Source organism: Pogoniulus pusillus, chromosome 26 (assembly GCF_015220805.1).
Source record: "Pogoniulus pusillus isolate bPogPus1 chromosome 26, bPogPus1.pri, whole genome shotgun sequence".
Classification (NCBI taxonomy): Eukaryota; Metazoa; Chordata; class Aves; order Piciformes; family Lybiidae; genus Pogoniulus; species Pogoniulus pusillus.
In genome coordinates this window covers 2,500,195-2,517,563 of record NC_087289.1, presented here as the reverse complement: position 1 = coordinate 2,517,563, position 17,369 = coordinate 2,500,195, and the positions used below count along the sequence as shown (strand labels likewise).

General features: G+C 49.3%; 3 protein-coding genes across 6 annotated transcripts in view; 1 reads left to right on the top strand and 2 right to left on the bottom strand.

The window, feature by feature from the left end:
- Positions 1-2,659, bottom strand: part of WWTR1 (WW domain containing transcription regulator 1) — a 62,516-nt gene extending 59,857 nt beyond the window's left edge. Inside the window, exon 1 of the mRNA XM_064165501.1 lies at positions 2,007-2,659. Within this exon, the coding sequence (XP_064021571.1) occupies positions 2,007-2,395 (389 nt within the window). The 5' untranslated portion in view covers positions 2,396-2,659. The remainder of the gene's footprint in view (positions 1-2,006) is intronic.
- Positions 2,660-8,582: 5,923 nt separating this feature from the next.
- COMMD2 (COMM domain containing 2) lies at positions 8,583-13,483 on the bottom strand. 4 transcript variants are annotated; one of them, XM_064165503.1, is made up of 5 exons: positions 13,288-13,483; positions 12,559-12,636; positions 11,878-11,960; positions 10,143-10,316; positions 8,583-9,627 (listed from the first exon to the last, which is right to left on the bottom strand). In XM_064165503.1, exons 1-5 carry the CDS (start codon positions 13,313-13,315, stop codon positions 9,430-9,432), a joined length of 561 nt encoding a protein of 186 aa, XP_064021573.1. In that variant the 5' UTR covers positions 13,316-13,483; the 3' UTR covers positions 8,583-9,429. The 4 variants fall into 4 exon arrangements, with proteins under 4 accessions (XP_064021573.1, XP_064021572.1, XP_064021575.1 ...); XM_064165502.1 differs by lacking the exon at positions 13,288-13,483 and adding an exon at positions 12,792-13,272; XM_064165505.1 differs by lacking the exon at positions 12,559-12,636 and having other exon boundaries at positions 13,288-13,482.
- A 127-nt stretch (positions 13,484-13,610) lies between these two features.
- RNF13 (ring finger protein 13) overlaps positions 13,611-17,369 on the top strand; it is a 31,047-nt gene continuing 27,288 nt past the window's right edge. The window contains exon 1 of the mRNA XM_064164890.1: positions 13,611-13,711. The gene's annotated coding sequence lies outside the window, so the exon portion shown is untranslated. The remainder of the gene's footprint in view (positions 13,712-17,369) is intronic.

The window sequence follows — 17,369 nt, the reverse complement described above, 5'->3', positions numbered from 1 at the left end:
CCTATGTGCTTCTTTTATAGTCGAGTATTACTCCCCCAAAACAGGAGGATACAAAGAAATACATGATAGGTGTAAATACATTATTCCAGTAATAAGGGGGGTTGGTAGAAATAAGAAATGTTCTGTTGGACGACTAAAATTCAGGAAACAAAACAAAGGCTAACCCAGGTAATAAATTACACACACAACGAAAACTTCATCTATAAAAAAAGGATGCTGATAATCAGAGTGTTAATGCTGACAGGATCTGGAGAAACAAAAACACTTTGGGGGTTTCATCCATTTTTAAAGTAAGGGACCTGCAGTTTTGGCCCAAGCAGCAAGAATCTGTGCACTTGGTAAATTGTCTCTATGTCAGGAATGTGTGACGGGAAAGCTCATTTTTATGTTAGCCAAAAGCCAAAGAGCAGGCAGAGATTATGTTCTCTAATATTTAGCCAGAGGTATCTGCAAACACCTGCTGGCCAAACCCTAGCAAAGATTTACATCAAATACTTCTTTAGGAACTGTTAAAAGTCACCACAAAGCTGCTTCGCCTCTGTCCTGTTGTTGAGAAATTGTATGAATAAGATCTCTTTGATACAGACTTTACAAGTGATAGATTAATGAAAACCTCCAGACCTAGGCCCTGGTACTTGTCCACCCAGTGTTACAAACAGAACGACAGAAAGAAACAAACTCCATTTCCATGCTTTGTTAGGAACTCAAGAGAAGGACAAGAGGGAATAATCTAAACTGTGGAGCAATCCAAAGACTTGGCCCTTGAGTAGCCCTGTGGAGATTCCAAAGGCCACAATGCCAAGAAGTCACTAGAGAATGAGGTAAATTGTGCATGTATTCATTTTTCTGAACAGCAAACCTTCTCTCTGTCCCGTGTCCCACCAGGCATGCTCTATACACCGTTTGTTACTGTTGAATACGCAGGCAGGGCCGAGTGTGAACTCTCGGCACAGCTCTCCTGGCTGAGAGCTCTCCTGCAGCCCGGGCAGTTTAACTCCTGCAGCATCCTCAGGCAGGAACTCATCCTCAGTCACTGCTTACTGTCATTAGCAAATGTTTTGTCCCTGTATATTCCTTGCTCACACAGCGCCTTTAATCCTTAGTAAATCGGAGGGGAGATACGGGAGCTGCTCAGACACACGGCACCGCTGCCTTACCGCCTATTGCTGCTATCCCGTAGCCCACTCAACTGCTTTGAGTCAAATGCCAAATGTCACAAATAAAACATCCTGCCCACAACTCCCGGCCAGGAAGGCTCGGCAGTTGTGTGGCCACGCTTCTCCGAACCTGTCACTAACCGAAGGCGTCCTCCACCATGTCCTGGGGGGCTATAAATACCCGCACAGGCCCGCGCTGCCCTGCGTGCCCCCAGCCGCACGGCCCGGGCTGCGAGCCCAGCTTGTGCGGTGCCCGCAGCCCAACCGACCGCGTTCCGGCAGCTCACGGACACACAGTGCCCTGCTCCGCGTTCTGTAAAGCTCCCCGGAACAGCTGCTATCAGACTGCTCCGTGAAGAGCAGCTCCTGAACCCCGGCGGCGCGGTGCGGTGCGGTGTAACCCGGCAGCAGGGACACCGGAGCCGGCAGCTGCCGGGCACGGCTGAACGCAGCCATCGGCGGCCTCCGGCCCGCGTCGCCGCCGTACTCTCGACTCCGCTCAACTATGAGGCAGAGGCGGGAAAGCTCCGCTTCAGCGACACTCTCGGCGGCCCCTGCCGCCGCCTCCCCGCGAGTGGGTGCCCCCCGCCGCCTTCGGTTCACTATACTGCTCCCCGCTTCGGGGACGCCTCCGCTCACGGAGTGCCTCTCGCCCCAGCCGCCCCCCGGCCTCGGCTGTCCTCCGCGCCGGTGCCGCCCTCCGCCTCACGGCGCTGCCCGACCGGCCCGACGGACCGTCCCACCCCGCGCTGCTCTACGCTAGCTCTGCCGCAAGCTTGGCCTGCCCCGGTGCGGAGCGAGCCACGGTAAGCCTCTGCCGTCCCGGGACCCCGGCGTCGCCGCACTCACTTGAGGAAGTAGCGCTGTCCCGTGTGCGTGAGCGCCATCTCCCAGCCAGGAGGCAGTGGCAGCTCGTCCGTCACGTCGTAGGAGCGCTGGCGGAGGTGAGCGTGCTGAGGAGCGGTCGCTGTGCCCAGTAGCGAAGCGGGCGAGGAGTGGGAGCGAACGTGTTGCGCGGCGCTGGGCCGTGGAGGGGGCCCGCCCGAGTCCGTGCTCGACTGCCGCGAGTGAGAGCCCGAGTCGGGTTCCTTGAAGAACGACTCAGGCAGGATTTTCTTCCTCCAGGAGCTGGGCTTGGGGTTCATCACCGCGTTGAACAGAGCTTCCAGCTCCGTGTCCAGGTCCTGCGTTACGTGGATGACCTGCTGGCCCGGCGGCGGTGCCGGAGCGGGATTCATTTTCTACTCGTCGGCCCCGACGGCGGGCGCAGACGTCCCAGCGGGAGGACGGGTGCTCGCCGGAGCCGGCCTCTCTGCAAGCCGCCTCCGAGGACGGGCGGGCGGCTCTCCGCGATCAGCTCCGCTCTGCCGGGGCTGGCGGCGAAGCGGGCGGCGCGAGGAGTGCCGCTGCGGCCCTGCCAGCGGTGTCGGTGTCCCGGGCGGCCGGCGGAGGGACGAGCGGGTCAACCCCCGGGCAGCGCCGTGCCCTCCCCCGGGCCGGGCCAAGCCGCGCCGGGCAGCGGCGGGACGAGGGCAGCGCCGGCTCCTCCCGCCCGCCCCCGGCAGCCTAGGCCCTGCCCCCGCCCCCGCCCCACTGGCAGTTATGCAACTGCCGCTAGAAGTTTGAGAGTTGGGACCTGTTGTGGGGCCGGAGTAGCCTTCTCCGCAGCATAGGGTTCCTCGGGGCGGCGAGGCTGTGGTCCGGACACGCTGAGGTGTTCTTGGAACCCAACGGGGCTGGGCCCGGGCGCGGGCCCGCCGGGGTATCCCTTGGGGCTCACCAGGGCCTCTCCTCGCACCCTCATGCCGCTCGAAGTTGGCGGGAGGCCTGGGCAGGCGGCACCAGGGAGGCTGTGCCTGGCGTCCCGGCGCAGGGCGACGGCCGCGGCCCCACTCACCGGCCCGCGGAGCCACGGGCGCTGCGGAGCCCCTGCGCTCCCAGCCGGGAGGGCCTGGCCCGGCCCCCGCCGCAGGGCAGACTGAGCAACTGTACCTCACGGTCACGGCGCAGCTGCAGGAACTTGGCGGGTGATGCCGATCTGCCAATTAAGCAGAACGAGGCTGAAATAAGCTCACGTACAAGCTTCGCAGCATAGTTCAAGGATGCAGTAGCGATGGGGAACAAGGGAAGGCAGCGCTGACAGTGACATGGACTGCAGATACCGTGTGGCACTTTGGGCAAGGTTCAGCCTTTTGCAGGCAGGTGCCAGTGCTGTGCAGCACAGGCTCATCAATCTTCCCAGCTCACTGCTCAGGGGTGACACTGGGCTCTATCCTGACCACCCCTCCACAGATGCTTGTGCTTTATCCTAGAAGGCAGAGCTGTCCTCAAAATGCATGCCTGAGAATCTCTCTGAAGTACATGTAACACATACACGATTTGGTTTTTAATCTCATCTCCTTTTTTGGTGCAGTTGGAACAACTTTTGAGTGGTGATGTGACCAGAATTTGCTTAAATTGAGTAGCTATGAAGAATTGTTTTGTTCACTTTCCAACTTCAGTGCTGTCTTTTGAAGTAGGAAGCAGGCAGTGTTGTTACAACTGCACACAGATACCACACATTGGCTACACAAACACACAACTGTATTTTAGTAATGCATTTCTTCATTTCCTTTTTGCATTTTGGACAGACTTCAGGCTCTGCTGGTCAGTAAGAGTACATCCTGCTCAGGACCCACATTACAAAACTATTGGTAAGTAAATTTCTTTGCTGAATTAATTGGCTTCTTACTCTTTATTTCTTAAGAAGAAGCATGAAATATCCTGAACTTGATTTGGCTTCTGCAGCTTCATTCTCAGCCTGACTCTTGAATGCTCTGGGCATGATCAGTGTTAATTTAGTACTGGTGCCTGTACAGGAACTCTGGATGGGGATCAGGCATCTCCATGGAACAGATCTTGCTTGTGTATTTCCTGATGCCCTTGCTTCAACAAACGCTCCCTGTCATGTATTTTTCCTTACATTTCCTGTTCCATGTTTCCACTGGCTCTGCAGATCTCCTTGCTTGTTTTTTCCCTTTATTTTTTTTTTCTCCACAGCTGCTGTACTTCTGGTCAGGAAACCCAGTGCTCCGGGGACTTGTTGATGCTTCCCTTCCCCAGGAATTTTCCATGCTTCTGTCTTCTCTACAGTTCTCCTCCTGCTTCCTTACTGGGTACCCACCAGCATTTTTACTAGCCCAGACAGCTCTGCTAACACAGCACCTGCTCCAGAGTTGTGCAGATATTACATACCTTTATTATTATTCCTCCTTGTATAAAACCTTTGGATGTTAGGTGATTGTGTGTGGTTCTTGCAGAGATAATGATCTGAACAGAGTGATTTTCCATACAGCCTTTACAAGGGCTTCTTTTGCTTCCTCCAGGGCTCCACAACGACACACCCATCTACCTCACATTCCTTTCCACATGACATGTCCATTCAAGGCAAGGCTCTGCTAATCTCATTCATTGGTGACATCTCTTCTAGGTCAATTAGACCACTTCTGTAAGAGAGTGTGGCATCTCCTGAGTATGTGCACATCTGTTCTAAATTTAAACAGTATTTATTACAGCTAGAGCTGTTCTCCAGTGAGATGACACTTCAGCTGCAATTTTTGCTCAGTGACAGGGAATCAGCTGTACCACTTGCAGCAGGCTAAAGCATCTTTCTCCACTAACCTGAAAATGATTAAAACTGTAAGAATAAAGTCTAATTGTATTGTTATTTGTTGTTTAGAAAACAACAACTTCCTTCTTGGGATGCAAAATTTTTAATCAACCAGCAGCTATTATAGACAATGATTCAATATGTTCAGTCCATGGAAGACAATGACACTTTCTCACAAGGGGGTGGGACTGAGTGATAAAGGAACTAGACCACACATCTGACCTGGAAAGCCTTTTATCATTACTTTCTTTCTTCCAATTGCAAGATAACACATTATAAAAAAAGGAGTGACATGATTTTATATCAGTATCATGTACTGTTCAAATGTTGCCCAATAGTCCAAATTTCTGTTGTTCAAGGGATGGGTTTATTAGTGGGGTACATTTTCTAGCAGCAAATTCAATCCATACTTATCATAGAATCAAACAGGTTAGAAGAGACCTCCAAGATCATACAGTTCAGCCCTATCCAATCAGCTAGACCATGGCACCAAGTGCCCCAGCCAGGCTTTTCCTGAACGCCTCCAGGGACATCAACTCCACCACTTCCCTGGGCAGCCCATTCCAATGCCAATCACTCTCTCTGCCAACAACTTCCTCCTAACATCCAGCCTAGACCTCCCCTGGCACAGTTTGGGATTGTGTCTCCTTGTTCTGTCCCTGGCTGCCTGGCAGCAGAGCCCAACCCCACCTGGCTACAACCTCCCTTCAGGTAGCCATTGACAGCAATGAGCTCTGCCCTGAGCCTCCTCTGCTGCAGGCTGCACACCCCCAGCTCACTCAGCCTCTCCTCACAGGGCTCTGCTCCAGGCCCCTCACAGCTTTGTCGCCCTCCTGTGGACACCTTCCAGCACTGCAACATCTCTCTGCAATGGAGGAGCCCAGAGCTGGACACAGCACTCAAGGGGTGGCCTGAGCAGTGCTGAGCACAGGGGCAGAAGAACCTCCCTTGTCCTGCTGCCCACACTGCTCCTGAGCCAGCCCAGGATGCCATTGGCTCTGCTGCCCACCTGGGCACACTGCTGCCTCATCTTCAGCTACTATCTACCAGTACCCCCAGGTCCCTTTCTGATCCTTGGGGAACACCACTAGCAACAGCTGCTGACCAGATGTGGCACCATTCACACCCACTCTCTGGGCCCAGCCCTCCAGCCAGTTCTTGACCCAGATCAGAGTGAATCTCTCCAAGCCACAAGCTGCCAGCTTTGCCAGGAGCTTGTGGCAGAAGGTGTCAAAGGCCTTGCTGAAGTCCAATGAATAGAAAGACCAAGCAGAGATCAGAAGGAAGTGTGCTCTCAAACGTACCCTTAGACAATGCACATGCAATGACTTGAAAAAACAAGCTCCCATGTTGTAATTTTTCATCTAGAGCCATCACTGCTTTGCACCAAAGCCCTGCCTACATTAGAGTTTTTCTGAGAAGTCCCAGTTAGGTGACAAAGATGCACATGTGATGCCTGTTGTAACATAAAACATTCAGGATTCCCTGGAAAAATCTCAGCTTTCTGGATAAATGAGTCACAATTATGTGCTGATCAGGAAGAGAGAGCACAGCTCCTGTCCTGTTTGAGTTTGTACCAAGCAGAGACTTCAAGCAATTATGGACTACACCTGGTGGTTTTCCTGTGCTTCAGTGAGGAAGAGCTGTGTATGAAACAAAAGCTTGTCCTTCTCCAGGATAATGGGAGAGCAAAGAACAGAATGAAATTACATCGTGTGAGTTTCACTACATAAAGGTGTGCATGTGCATCACACACACATTTGCACTTTAAAAACTACTTAGTTTGTAATGCAAATCAGTAATTCTTGTTTATACTCTGGCTGGCACTCCAGAATATGTGCCAAGAGTATCCTGTGCAGCCAGCTGTGATGTGATTTGCTTCAAACAAAGAGCTGGTGTGTAGCAGTTTCACCAAAGCAGCTATGTCAGCACACCTCCCCAGCCAACATCTCCAAGGAAAAAAAGGAAGAATTTCTGTCAGCTTAGTTCATGTTGTTTTTCAAGCTGATGTAACTTTACTGGCAAGAAAGATACATGAAGATAGAGTAGGTGACTGCTCAGACATCCATTCCAGGAACAGCTGTGCTGAGCAGACAACTCCACTAGTGTTTGTGTCTCAGCCGTTATTCCCCTTGCATCAAAGCCCATGGAATGGGCCATGCCAGCACTTGCTGCACATCCACATCAGAACCAGGTCAGATTACATGTCAAAAGTTTGCAGCAGTCATCAGGGAAGAGCATCTGCTCACTGCTCCACCTTTAGCAGAACTGCTGGCAAGGTTTATAACCTGCCAGGTCAAATACATCAAACCCCAGAAGCCTAAATCAAATACCATCATTTTCTATTGACACAAATACAATGATGGGTGAGAGGAATCTCAATCTGATACAACTGCAGTAACAAAACTACCACAATTTACACATCTCTAGTATTTAGAGTGACTGTGCTGTCATGTACCTGACCACAAAGCCCAGCAGTGTGACAGGAGACTTCCTTTCCTTAGACAAGTAATAAACAGCAGAGCTTTACTCATGGAGTTTTGCCAGGTTATTCCTAACCTTGGACTTCCTTTCCTGCATGCTGTCTATTGTTAATATTACAAAGTCACAGTATAGCAAACAGGCATTACAACTGGAACAAAAGCTCCACTTGCACCTTTGAGCCTGTACAGAAGCACATTTGATAACCAGCACTAAAATTAAGACAGGTCTAATGCATTTAAGATCAAATGCAAAATACAAGGTTAAAATCCTAGTTCAGTGAGTTTGTTGAATGAGAATTGTTGGCCTAATCCAAAGTTCAGACACTGATTTATGCATGTATCTAAAATAATTCCACAGCTGCTTAATGAGGACACTTTCCCCACATATTTTAAGGAACATTAATTAATTAGCCAGCTAAAAGGTGAGTAGATTAAAAAAAAGCTTACAAGAAAGCACGGCAGGGACAAGCAAAAGTACAACAAAATAAAGCCTGTAGGAGTCTAAAACACACCTCAGAGATGGGGAATTAAAACTTGGGTCAGAAACTTGAACAACAGACTTTCCAAAACGGACAGTGATCATAGATACTCAAAAAGGATTTAAAAACAAATAGGAGGAAGAAAAACACTGCTGCTTGAGTTTACTCAGTGCTCAAAAGAATACAAACATTTCACAATAGCAAAGGAACTCAGTTCTAAGAATTGGGTTAGATTACTGGTTTTGCTAAGTGGCTTAGCAAATTAACTAGCAGATCCATGAAACAGTGCTTTAGAGTGCTTCAAAACTGGAAGTTTTCAGTTGAAAGTTGATCATGAATTTGGAAAATATAAGGTGAAATACATTCCAGGCTGTGTCTAGAAACCATGAACAATTCTTACCAGAAGCCAGACCCTGAAAATGATTGCACAGCAAAACTTCTCCTTCGTAGATTATAAAACCAAACTTTCTGCCCTCTGCTGTTTAGACCAGGGAAACGATCTGTTGAGAAGGGCATAGCTAAGGGAGGAACCTAACTCTGCTTCTAAGAAAATAACCCAGTTTATGCTTAAACCAGGTGGATATTTAGTTGTTTAATGCACTTTGCATTAGCATTTGGTGGTCTGTCACAAAAGGTGCCACTTACAAGCTGCTTAATTCATAAAAGTGACTTGACATAGACAGGAAGAGCAGCTCTGCAAAACACAGTTACATTTGCAGCAAAAGAAAATGTGAGAGTTAGATGTCCTTCAAGTACAAGTATTTAACCTTATTCACAAAAGCTACCAAATATTGCATTAAATACCATTGAAAAGTGGCTTTGGACAAAACCTTTATTAAGGAAATGGGAAAGAATCATTGATTTTTCTGCAGTTCTTAGCTAGCCTTTCTTTTATGAGCACACCATCCAAAGAAGAGAACAAAACCTGTTCCAGCACAAGATGAAAATGGGATTTAGCACAAGTTACCTGCTCAATCTGCCCTCTAGTCCATGACTTGGCTGTAGTGCTGTTCCAGCTCCCCTTTATCCATGATCAGCATGCTGACATGTTTAGGCCACTGGGTTTGGGTTTTCTATGGTGACTGCTCCCTGCAGCCCACTGAGCCTGCCTGGCAGGGGCTAGACCCAGCTTTATTAAATGGCAATGTCAACATGCTGAGGCTTTCTTTCCTTATGAAAGAAGGGTAGGAAGGCAGTGCAGCACCCAGCTCAGGCTGGGTGAATCCCACATGTACTCTTAATGAGTCTAGAGGAAGGGAACAGCCTGTAAATTATCATGCCCCACCAGTACAGAGCTGGTTTCGAAAAACCTCCTTAAAACCCAGGGAAAAAACTACCTGATAAACATAATGTGCAGCCTCATATAATACTGAGAGAGCTCTACTTACTGTAGGAAAGGCTTTCACGTGGAACTGTACCGAGTTAAAGAAACCCTCAGCATAGCATGTTGAATTTCTGCATTTACTACCAAAGCAAAGCCAGTTTCCTACCTCCTCTCAGGCAGAGGTGCAAAGTTAGCACTGGAGAACATGCAACCAGTCATTACTGGCTTAAGATCCTGGCACAGGAAAGCATTTCATCTGATCCAGATGTTTATTTCTCCTCAAAATGTATTTGTGAGCATTGCTTTAGGCAAGTGAGCCCCCAGCCTGGCACCAGCACTACTTCATGTTGCGCACTATTCTCCTGCAGTGGTTTGTTTTCATTTCCCCCAGTGCTTGCTCCAGTTGCTGAATTAGATGGAGGAGAGTGGAAGGGTCAGTTTGCAGCACCTGAGCAGTTTGATCTTCATTCTGATTGAGATGTAGCTTTAGAGTCACAGCAGGCTTAATCTGTTGTCTCAAACTTCGGCTTGCAAGCTGAGTGAGGCAGCGGAAACGAAATGGGAACAGAAAACAAAGGATGGGTATGGACAATTCACAACACTGACAATTCACAAGTTTGCAGGGCTGTTTAAAGAGCTTTTATTTTTTTTCCCTCACATTAAAGACAGGCACAATCCATATTTATTTTTCTCCTTAGGCAATACTAATGGACTTTAATCAATACTTTCATTCTGAAAATTGGATAGTAATTAACACCAAATACGCTTAGTCTGTGCTTACATTTTAAAAGGCCTATGGAGCTATGAATTCAATTTTCACATATGAAAAGGCCTATGGAGCTATGAATTCAATTTTCACTACTCTGCATCATGACACATCCTGCTCTTCTCATAACTAGCTATCTTTGATGCAGTAACAGAATTATGTCAGTTTTAAACACATGAAAAAGTGCTGCCTCGCTTCCCTTGGAATAGTACAAATCAATTGCTTAGCAGATGTTTAAAAACGTGGAGTAAAACACCAGCTACTGAAAAAGTAAAGGAGGTCACCTGCACATCCAGTCTCCATTCCAGGCTGTGATAGCTGGGAAGCTTTGGGGCCAGCTCACTGAGGATGCTGCGGATCTCTTTCCTGTTGTCAAGGTACAGCTGGAGCAGTAACTGGTTCAGTTCATCCGAGAATCCCAAAACTTGAATGGACTCTTGGAAATCTATCTCAGAAATCTAGGAATAACAAATTGGGCCTTAATACAACCATGTAAGAATCACTATTTGCTGTAAACAAAACTGTAAGTGTGGTATAGGGTAGTTGTTTTCCTGCAGGAACATGTGAGGTCAGTTCTATAGCTAGAACGAAACAAACTGGCTAGGTTTGAAGTGATTTACAGGTAATGAGGTACTGCACTGACTTGCATGAGCTTCAGGAACACCTTTTGATTGCTTGGTTCAAAAACATTCAACATCTTCACATTCAAGCCTTCACATAAGAGAACAATATGCAGCACAGGAAAGCATCTGAGCTTTGTTTTGAGGAAGTACATATTCAGTCACCAATACGTTAATATTGATACTCAGCTTATAAATACTCTGAACTGTCTGAATGTCTTCACATCTACACGAGCACCAGACACAACTACACATTACAGTAACTCAGAGTGGCCCCAAGAAGCTGATTCCTGTAGGTCAGTGCTACAACTCCCTGCTCACTGCAAGGGGATTAGACTATGTGATCTTTAAAGATCCCTTCCAACCCAACTCACTCTGTGATTCTATGATTTTACCTGAACTGGAGGAGCTTGGCTCATTGTGGAAACAGTTTACTCACCAGAACACATGACACCACTCCAATACATCTACACCATAAACACACCCTCTGATCACCATATTCTACCCTAACACACAGTCATTTCTGTCATTTGGGTCACCTTACTTCACAGAAAGATTCTGGGGTATTTTAATCTCTTCCTTCCTGCCCTTCAGAACATCTCCTGATTGAGCTCATCTGGAAATTACTTGCCTCTCTATCCCTTCTCCATGTCCTCACTGCTCAAATATTCTACTACATCAACAGCAAAAAGTTCTTCCAATAGAAACAGTTATTATCTAACCATTTTCATTTAATGTCTGCTTACACCCACCCAAACTTCTGATGTCAGGAGCAGAAAGAGTTCTCAAATGTACCCTATCAGACATACATGAGGAACATAGAACAGGGCTAGCACAGCACCACACTCCATACTACAGCTGAACACCCCACTCACTCTAGCTTTGCTATTTACACAGAGCTTAATACTGAGGTATGGACTAAACTGCTGCAAGTTCTTGCTATGTGCTGTTAAACGTTGTCAAGCCTTGGCTGCAGACACTGAGCACAAATGCCAGTCAGTGCAGGCAGACTCAGTATTTCAGCAGCATAACACAAGAGAAGACTTTTAAAATTCTGATTGGAACCAGGTTTTCCTCTTTCATCAGTATGTTCACAGCTGTAAGTGCTGAGAAGACCTCTTTTGAGTGTGTCTTTGAATTCACGATGCAAAGGCATCCACAGTATCACCAAGGCTGGAAAAGACCTCACAGATCATCAAGTCCAACCCTTTACCACAGAGCTCAAGGCCAGACCATGGCACCAAGTGCCACGTCCAATCCTGCCTTGAACAGCTCCAGGGACAGCAACTCCACCACCTCCTTGGACAGCCCATTCTACTAACCAATGACTCTCTCAGTGAAGAACTTTCTCCTCACCTCAGGCCTAAATTTCCCCCAGCGTAGCTTGAGGCTACCTTACCATAAGCTTGGAGCTCTCGGTAAGCAGGTATGATAGCCCTTCTACTCCATGCTGAACGGTGTCAACATCGATGTTAAGTTTTCCTTCAAAGAAAGCACAAAGTACTTTTTACTGTCATATTAACCTGCAACAGCAAACTTAGAGAGAGTTAACTTGCAATATAAGCATAGAAAAGAAAAAAAACACCCACCAGAGGGCTATGCCACCCTTCAAATAATAATGTGAGGAGACTAAGCAGCAAGTTAGATTCTCGTCCCCCAAACAAACAATCCAAAAGCCCTAAGAAAACCCCAGACTAATTATGGCACGGCACGGAGCTGGACGCCCACGCCCCGGAGCCAAGTGGTGAATCTGCAGACGTGTACGCAGAAAGCGGGGTCCTGCCGGCAGCACCGAACAGATCTCGGCACCTCCTGACCAAAAGCTGCTCAGAAGGCTTTATGCTGCCCGCCAGCTGCCTCCGCTCTTCCGGCAGCTTGAGGCGGAACGAGTCCCTAAGCTGCTCCGTACAGCTGCTGCCGTGCACCGGGGACATCTTTTGGGGGGCCGCCGCCGCGACCACCGCTCTCGCACTGCTACGGGCGTCGTTGAGCCCAGCCCCCGTTCCCGGCTTCCCCGCGGGCTCCAGACTGCCCTGTCCCCGCCCGTGGCCCGTGACAGCCTTCCCGCCGCGGCTCTTACTGGCGGCCGCCTCGCAGGCCCGCGGCGCCGCGCCCCGCCGCAGCAGCTCCACCGCCAGACGGCCCAGCTCGCCGACGGCTGAAACGAGAGGAGAGGACTCCGCTTAGGCCCCGAACGGCCGCCGCTGACTGCCACCCCCTCCCGTCAGCCGGGCTACGCGCCCTCGGCTCCCCGCGGGCCCAGGCGAGCCAGCCGCAGGGCAGCCGGTGCCTGTCTGGGGCCCGATGCCAGACCTGCGCCGCCCGCTCGCGGCAGGAAGCCCAGGTGCGCCTTCTGCTCCTCCGACAGCACCAGCAGCATCCCGCACCCTGCCGGCCCGGCCCGCTCCGCGGCCGCCCGCCCAGGAAGGGGCGGTCCGACTCGGCGCCTGCGCGGGAGCTCCCAGAGCCGGGGGTAGGAGTCCCCGTCCCAGCAGTAGGCCGTGGCAGGCTCGGGGGCAGTGCTGGTGTGTTGTTGTGGCTGGTTTCGGTTTAACTGGAGCTGGGCTAAAGTGACCGGAGGAGAATAAAAGCCCCTTGTTCTCTCCACGATGCCGGGATTCGGTGTCCGTTGTAAAGCCCGCCTGGTTCTGCGCGTAGCCGTCTGCGCTGTCGCACAGCCTGGAGGCGGGCAGCGGCCACCGCGCCCGCGAACCCCGAGTCCAGACGAGCGGGCTGGCAGTAACAGCGAGGCGGGGAGGGGCGGCCCAGCACCGGGCCGACTCCTGCAGCAGGACACTTCTACACGAACCTCCGTTACCGGCTTCTGCCCAGTACATTCGCGGATCGCTCCGCTGTCCCTCATGCTGTCAGCTTCCAGGCGACGGCAAGCCTCGGCACTTGAGGCACGGATAAAGCCGCCAGCAGCGGAGAGCCGAGGCAGAGGCATATATGCGCCCCCCGCCCACTACCGGGACCCGCCGCCCGCTGGCGGGCGAGGCCTGGCGAGGGCGGGGCTGGCACCTCCCTTCAGCGCGGCTAGGCCCGCCCCGCGCCACGCTCCACGCCTGAGTGGCAGCTCGCGAAGCCAATGGCCTGTCCCGGACCTCCGCCCCGTGCTGCGCGGCGGCAGGGTGGGACTTCCGCCGTGGCGGCTGAGGGGACCGTGCGCGCCATGGAGTCGGCGTAGGCGCGGCCTTCGGCACCCCGCGCCGGGCCCTGTGCCGGGCCCGCAGGTGAGCGCCGCTGGGGCGGGGAGCGCGGGCGTCTGGGCTCCCTTGGGGCTCTCCTCTGCTGCCGGGCGCCCAGGCTCGGCGGCGGTTAAGGGGTCGCTGGGCCCGTCGCTGCGTTGCGTAGCGTTAATTTGCCTCCACCCTCGGAGCAGCTAGGCGGGGCCGCTCGCACGGCCTGTGCGGCTCGGGCGGAGCCACGGCCGGCCCCGCGCCCGGTGCCCGGCTGCCGGCAGCCGCTGGCTTGGGCGCTTCCCTTCTCCGCAGTCTTTGCTGCAGCCTGCGCGGAGATCTGCCTCGGCAGGAGGGAGCGAGAGGCCTCTGAACCCTTTCCTGACGTCTTTTTAGACTGATGAAAGCTGAACTCTCGCTCTGGTATTTCCCGGTTCTGCCTGTGGATGATTCCTCTCTGAGTCTGGCTGTGTGCCGAGATACTGATTATATTTGGAAACGAATATGTAGCGTGGAATCTGTACCTGACCATCAAGTTGCTTGTAAAAAGATGAAAACAAAATGAGAGGGATGGTTACTGCATCTTACCGGATCCGAGAACACTGCCTGTCCAGTTCTGCAGCTAGGTCTTAGAAGGAGATTCAGATCAGTAATCATACAGTGACATCAAAGTGCGAAAAAAACGGACACTTTGGAGCTTTTGAGCATGTGGATGAAAATTTTTGACATTATCTGTGTGACTTTTATTCATCCTTTGCTCGTGGAGTTTTGGAAAGTGGAGCCCAGCCTACCAAAATGTTTAGATGGTTGTCACTGAGCTTATGTCAGGACAAAGTTTCTGAATGCCTGTATGAATTCTATGGTTGCTGTAAGTGTCATGTTCCTATTTGGCAGTAAAACAGATCTTAAGCTTAATACAGATGTGCAAATTAGGTGTGGGGTTGTTTTTTGCTTTTCCAGTGGGAAGAGGAGGAGCTGTTTCCTTGAGAGAGTTGAAGCACAAAGCATAACCATATGGACAAGGAGTTGCTTTATGTTGTTTTCCTCTGTCAAATAAGTTTTGAACTGAATGAGATAGAAGCTTCTGATGTGTACTTTGTGGAGCTTGGTTTGTGAATAGTTGCCAGAAGCTCTGAATGTTCTCACCTGTGTCCCAGGCCACACAACTTCCTCACAAGATCTGTCTTAAGTACATTCCCAAGGCTTCTGCACGTTGTCCAATATGGAGGGTTGGACTTGATGATCTGTGAGGTCTCTTCCAACCCTGATGATATTGTGATACTGTAAATGGTATTTTTGACAGTATGCAGGGACTGTATCCAGAAGGATGTTTTCAGATCAGGTCAATGTGTTGGTGTTAATAACTGTTTCATAACCCTTACCTTAGATACAGTGCCAGTGCTGTATGAAGAGGTCAGCAAGGTGTCCTTGGTACCGGGTACAGCAGATAGATGTATCCATCATGTCCTGTCAGTTCTTGTACCAAGCTTATTCAGCTGTCCTTATCTTCCCTCTGAGAAGGGACATACTGCTCTCTTCAAGAGTATAATCAGAAGTCCACTTTCTGATGTAGATACAGCAGTACCACTGCTGCCTTATCTTCGTGGGTGGTTCCTTCTCTGATATATTGTACATGAGTGTATTTGCTTCCTGGTTGCCTTGTTGTTTGTAGGTTGCTGTGATAGAGCACACCCAAACTTCTCCCCTCCTCAGTTCCGGCCTGGTGATCCTGTTCAGTCCTGTGATGGAGGGATCTAGTTCTTCAGGCTTAGTCTGGTTTGTGACCTCTAGGATCCAGAGCAGCAAGAAAAACTACGACTTTCAAAAGGACTGGAGTTACTTATGGGAAACTTCACCTACAGACACTGAAAGATCAGGTGTAGAGTGCTGAACATGAGTGCAAAGTCAAGCTTAACTTCTCTTGTGTTGTTTGCAGTGCAGACTTTAATTACACCTGCCTGTATTTCTGTGTGCTGTGAGCTGCCTTGTCATTGAGGAGGGTAGGCTACAAGTGAGCCGTGGCACTTCAGGCATTGCAGGACATTTTTGCTTGTGTTTGAGGCAGTCATTCTTGGGTCCACAAGTGTCTGGTTGCATGTAACTGACAGAGAAGAGTGCTTTGTATCTACATGTTCTTTGCAAGGACAGCATTTTTTCTGGTCTTTTCTAACCTTGCTCAATACCATTTTAATGCTTTCTCTGTGTTGTAAGGTATGTGCTGAATTAACTCCATTAGCTACAATACAGCAGCAGCTTCGAGTGTGTTGTTGCTCCTGGCACCATGAAAAGTATTGTCTTTTTTGAACAATTGTTCCTTATGCTTCCAGTTTCACTGACAGTCCCCTTTGTTAGGGCATACTCATGAGAAAAAACTGGTCAATCTTGAGGTAAAAAAATCATGAATCTTATAATTCATCTGAAATTTCTGTGATTGTAACTTCTGTTTTGCTGACCAGTCACAAGTTTCACTTGGTCTGAATGACCAAGTCAGAATCATCAGAACTGTTCCTGAAAATTCCAGCTGTTTTCTCCAATTAATAATCATATTTTTAAACTATTTTCATCTTAGTGTCAGTTTAAGTCAAATCAAACTCTCCCAATATTTGCTACATTTGCTGTTGAGGACCTCAGCTCATGGGACAGTGCCTCCTGCTTAAAGATCTCACAAAGGATAGGGTAGGAAGAGAGGGATTCTTAAATGATTCTTGATTCTGAACATGTGGTAGTCTTGGCTGTGATTTCTTGGAAGGGTAAAGTCAGTGAGGAGGTAGAGGCAGCAAGCAATTATTTCTTTTTATTTTACTTCAGTTTTGATAGAGAAAGGGAATGGGGGACAAAGGCATGTCAGTAATCCTTACTGTATTTTGGGAACGTCGTACTGGACAGGAGCTTCTAAATGCATCTCATGAGAGCTAGAAGAAAAGACATGTTCATCTGGCCACTATTTTTACCCAGCTCCACATCTTTCCTCTCTGGAGATCTCTATGCCTCTGTCAGCCAGCTATTCCTCCAGTTCAGATGGCATTCATTTCTCAGCAGCCTAAATTCAGGCTAAACCTCAAACCTTCACATTACTACAAGCTGTGGTATGTATATATACACAGAAATTCAAGTCCCTTTAAAACATGAGGAAGCATTAAAAGGTACAGTTTACATGGAAATTCAAGGACTCAGAAATGATGAAATGCTGCTTTTATGGTTATTTATGAAACTTAGTTTTACCCATTTGCCTATTTCTTTAGCAATGGCAGCATGTTTTTCCCCCAAAAAACCTTTCTTAGCTCAGTATATGAGTAGCAGGCACTGGGAGACACAAGTCAATAACATAGAAGGCTGGAACTAATTCCTCTCCCTTGCTCAGCCCAAGTTTTTGGTTGCCTGTTTATTGCTGCTTAGCAAGTAGAACTTTTACCTTCATGTAGGTGGGTGTTATTTAACTGCCTTTTGTTTTAGTTAGGAGCTGAAAGACCTGTGTTGGATGAAGTGAGAGTGGCACACGGTATGAAGTTAAAATGCTGAAAGACTAAATCTTTCCATACTCTGTTTCTCGTTACGTCAGACACAACCCTTGGTGAACGCTGCAGATCTGCACTGTGTTGTTTGTGTGCTTGTGGATCATCAGAGCGTCCATTCCAGGCCTCTCAAAATGTGTGGGAAGTTGGCTTTTCACAGACATTCAGTAAATTCTGTGTTCTGAAGGAGCAGCCTTCAT

What these genes read in the sequence shown, in the direction of transcription:
- COMMD2 (XM_064165502.1), bottom strand. Translation starts at nt 12,858, where the DNA reads ATGCTGCTGGTGCTGTCGGAGGAGCAGAAGGCGCACCTGGGCTTCCTG. An exon ending in GCCGCGAGCGGGCGGCGCAG is followed by an intron (nt 12,637 to 12,791) that starts GTCTGGCATCGG and finishes CTCTCGTTTCAG; the next exon opens with CCGTCGGCGAGCTGGGCCGT. An exon ending in CCGAGAGCTCCAAGCTTATG is followed by an intron (nt 10,317 to 11,877) that starts GTAAGGTAGCCT and finishes TGTTATTCCTAG; the next exon opens with ATTTCTGAGATAGATTTCCA.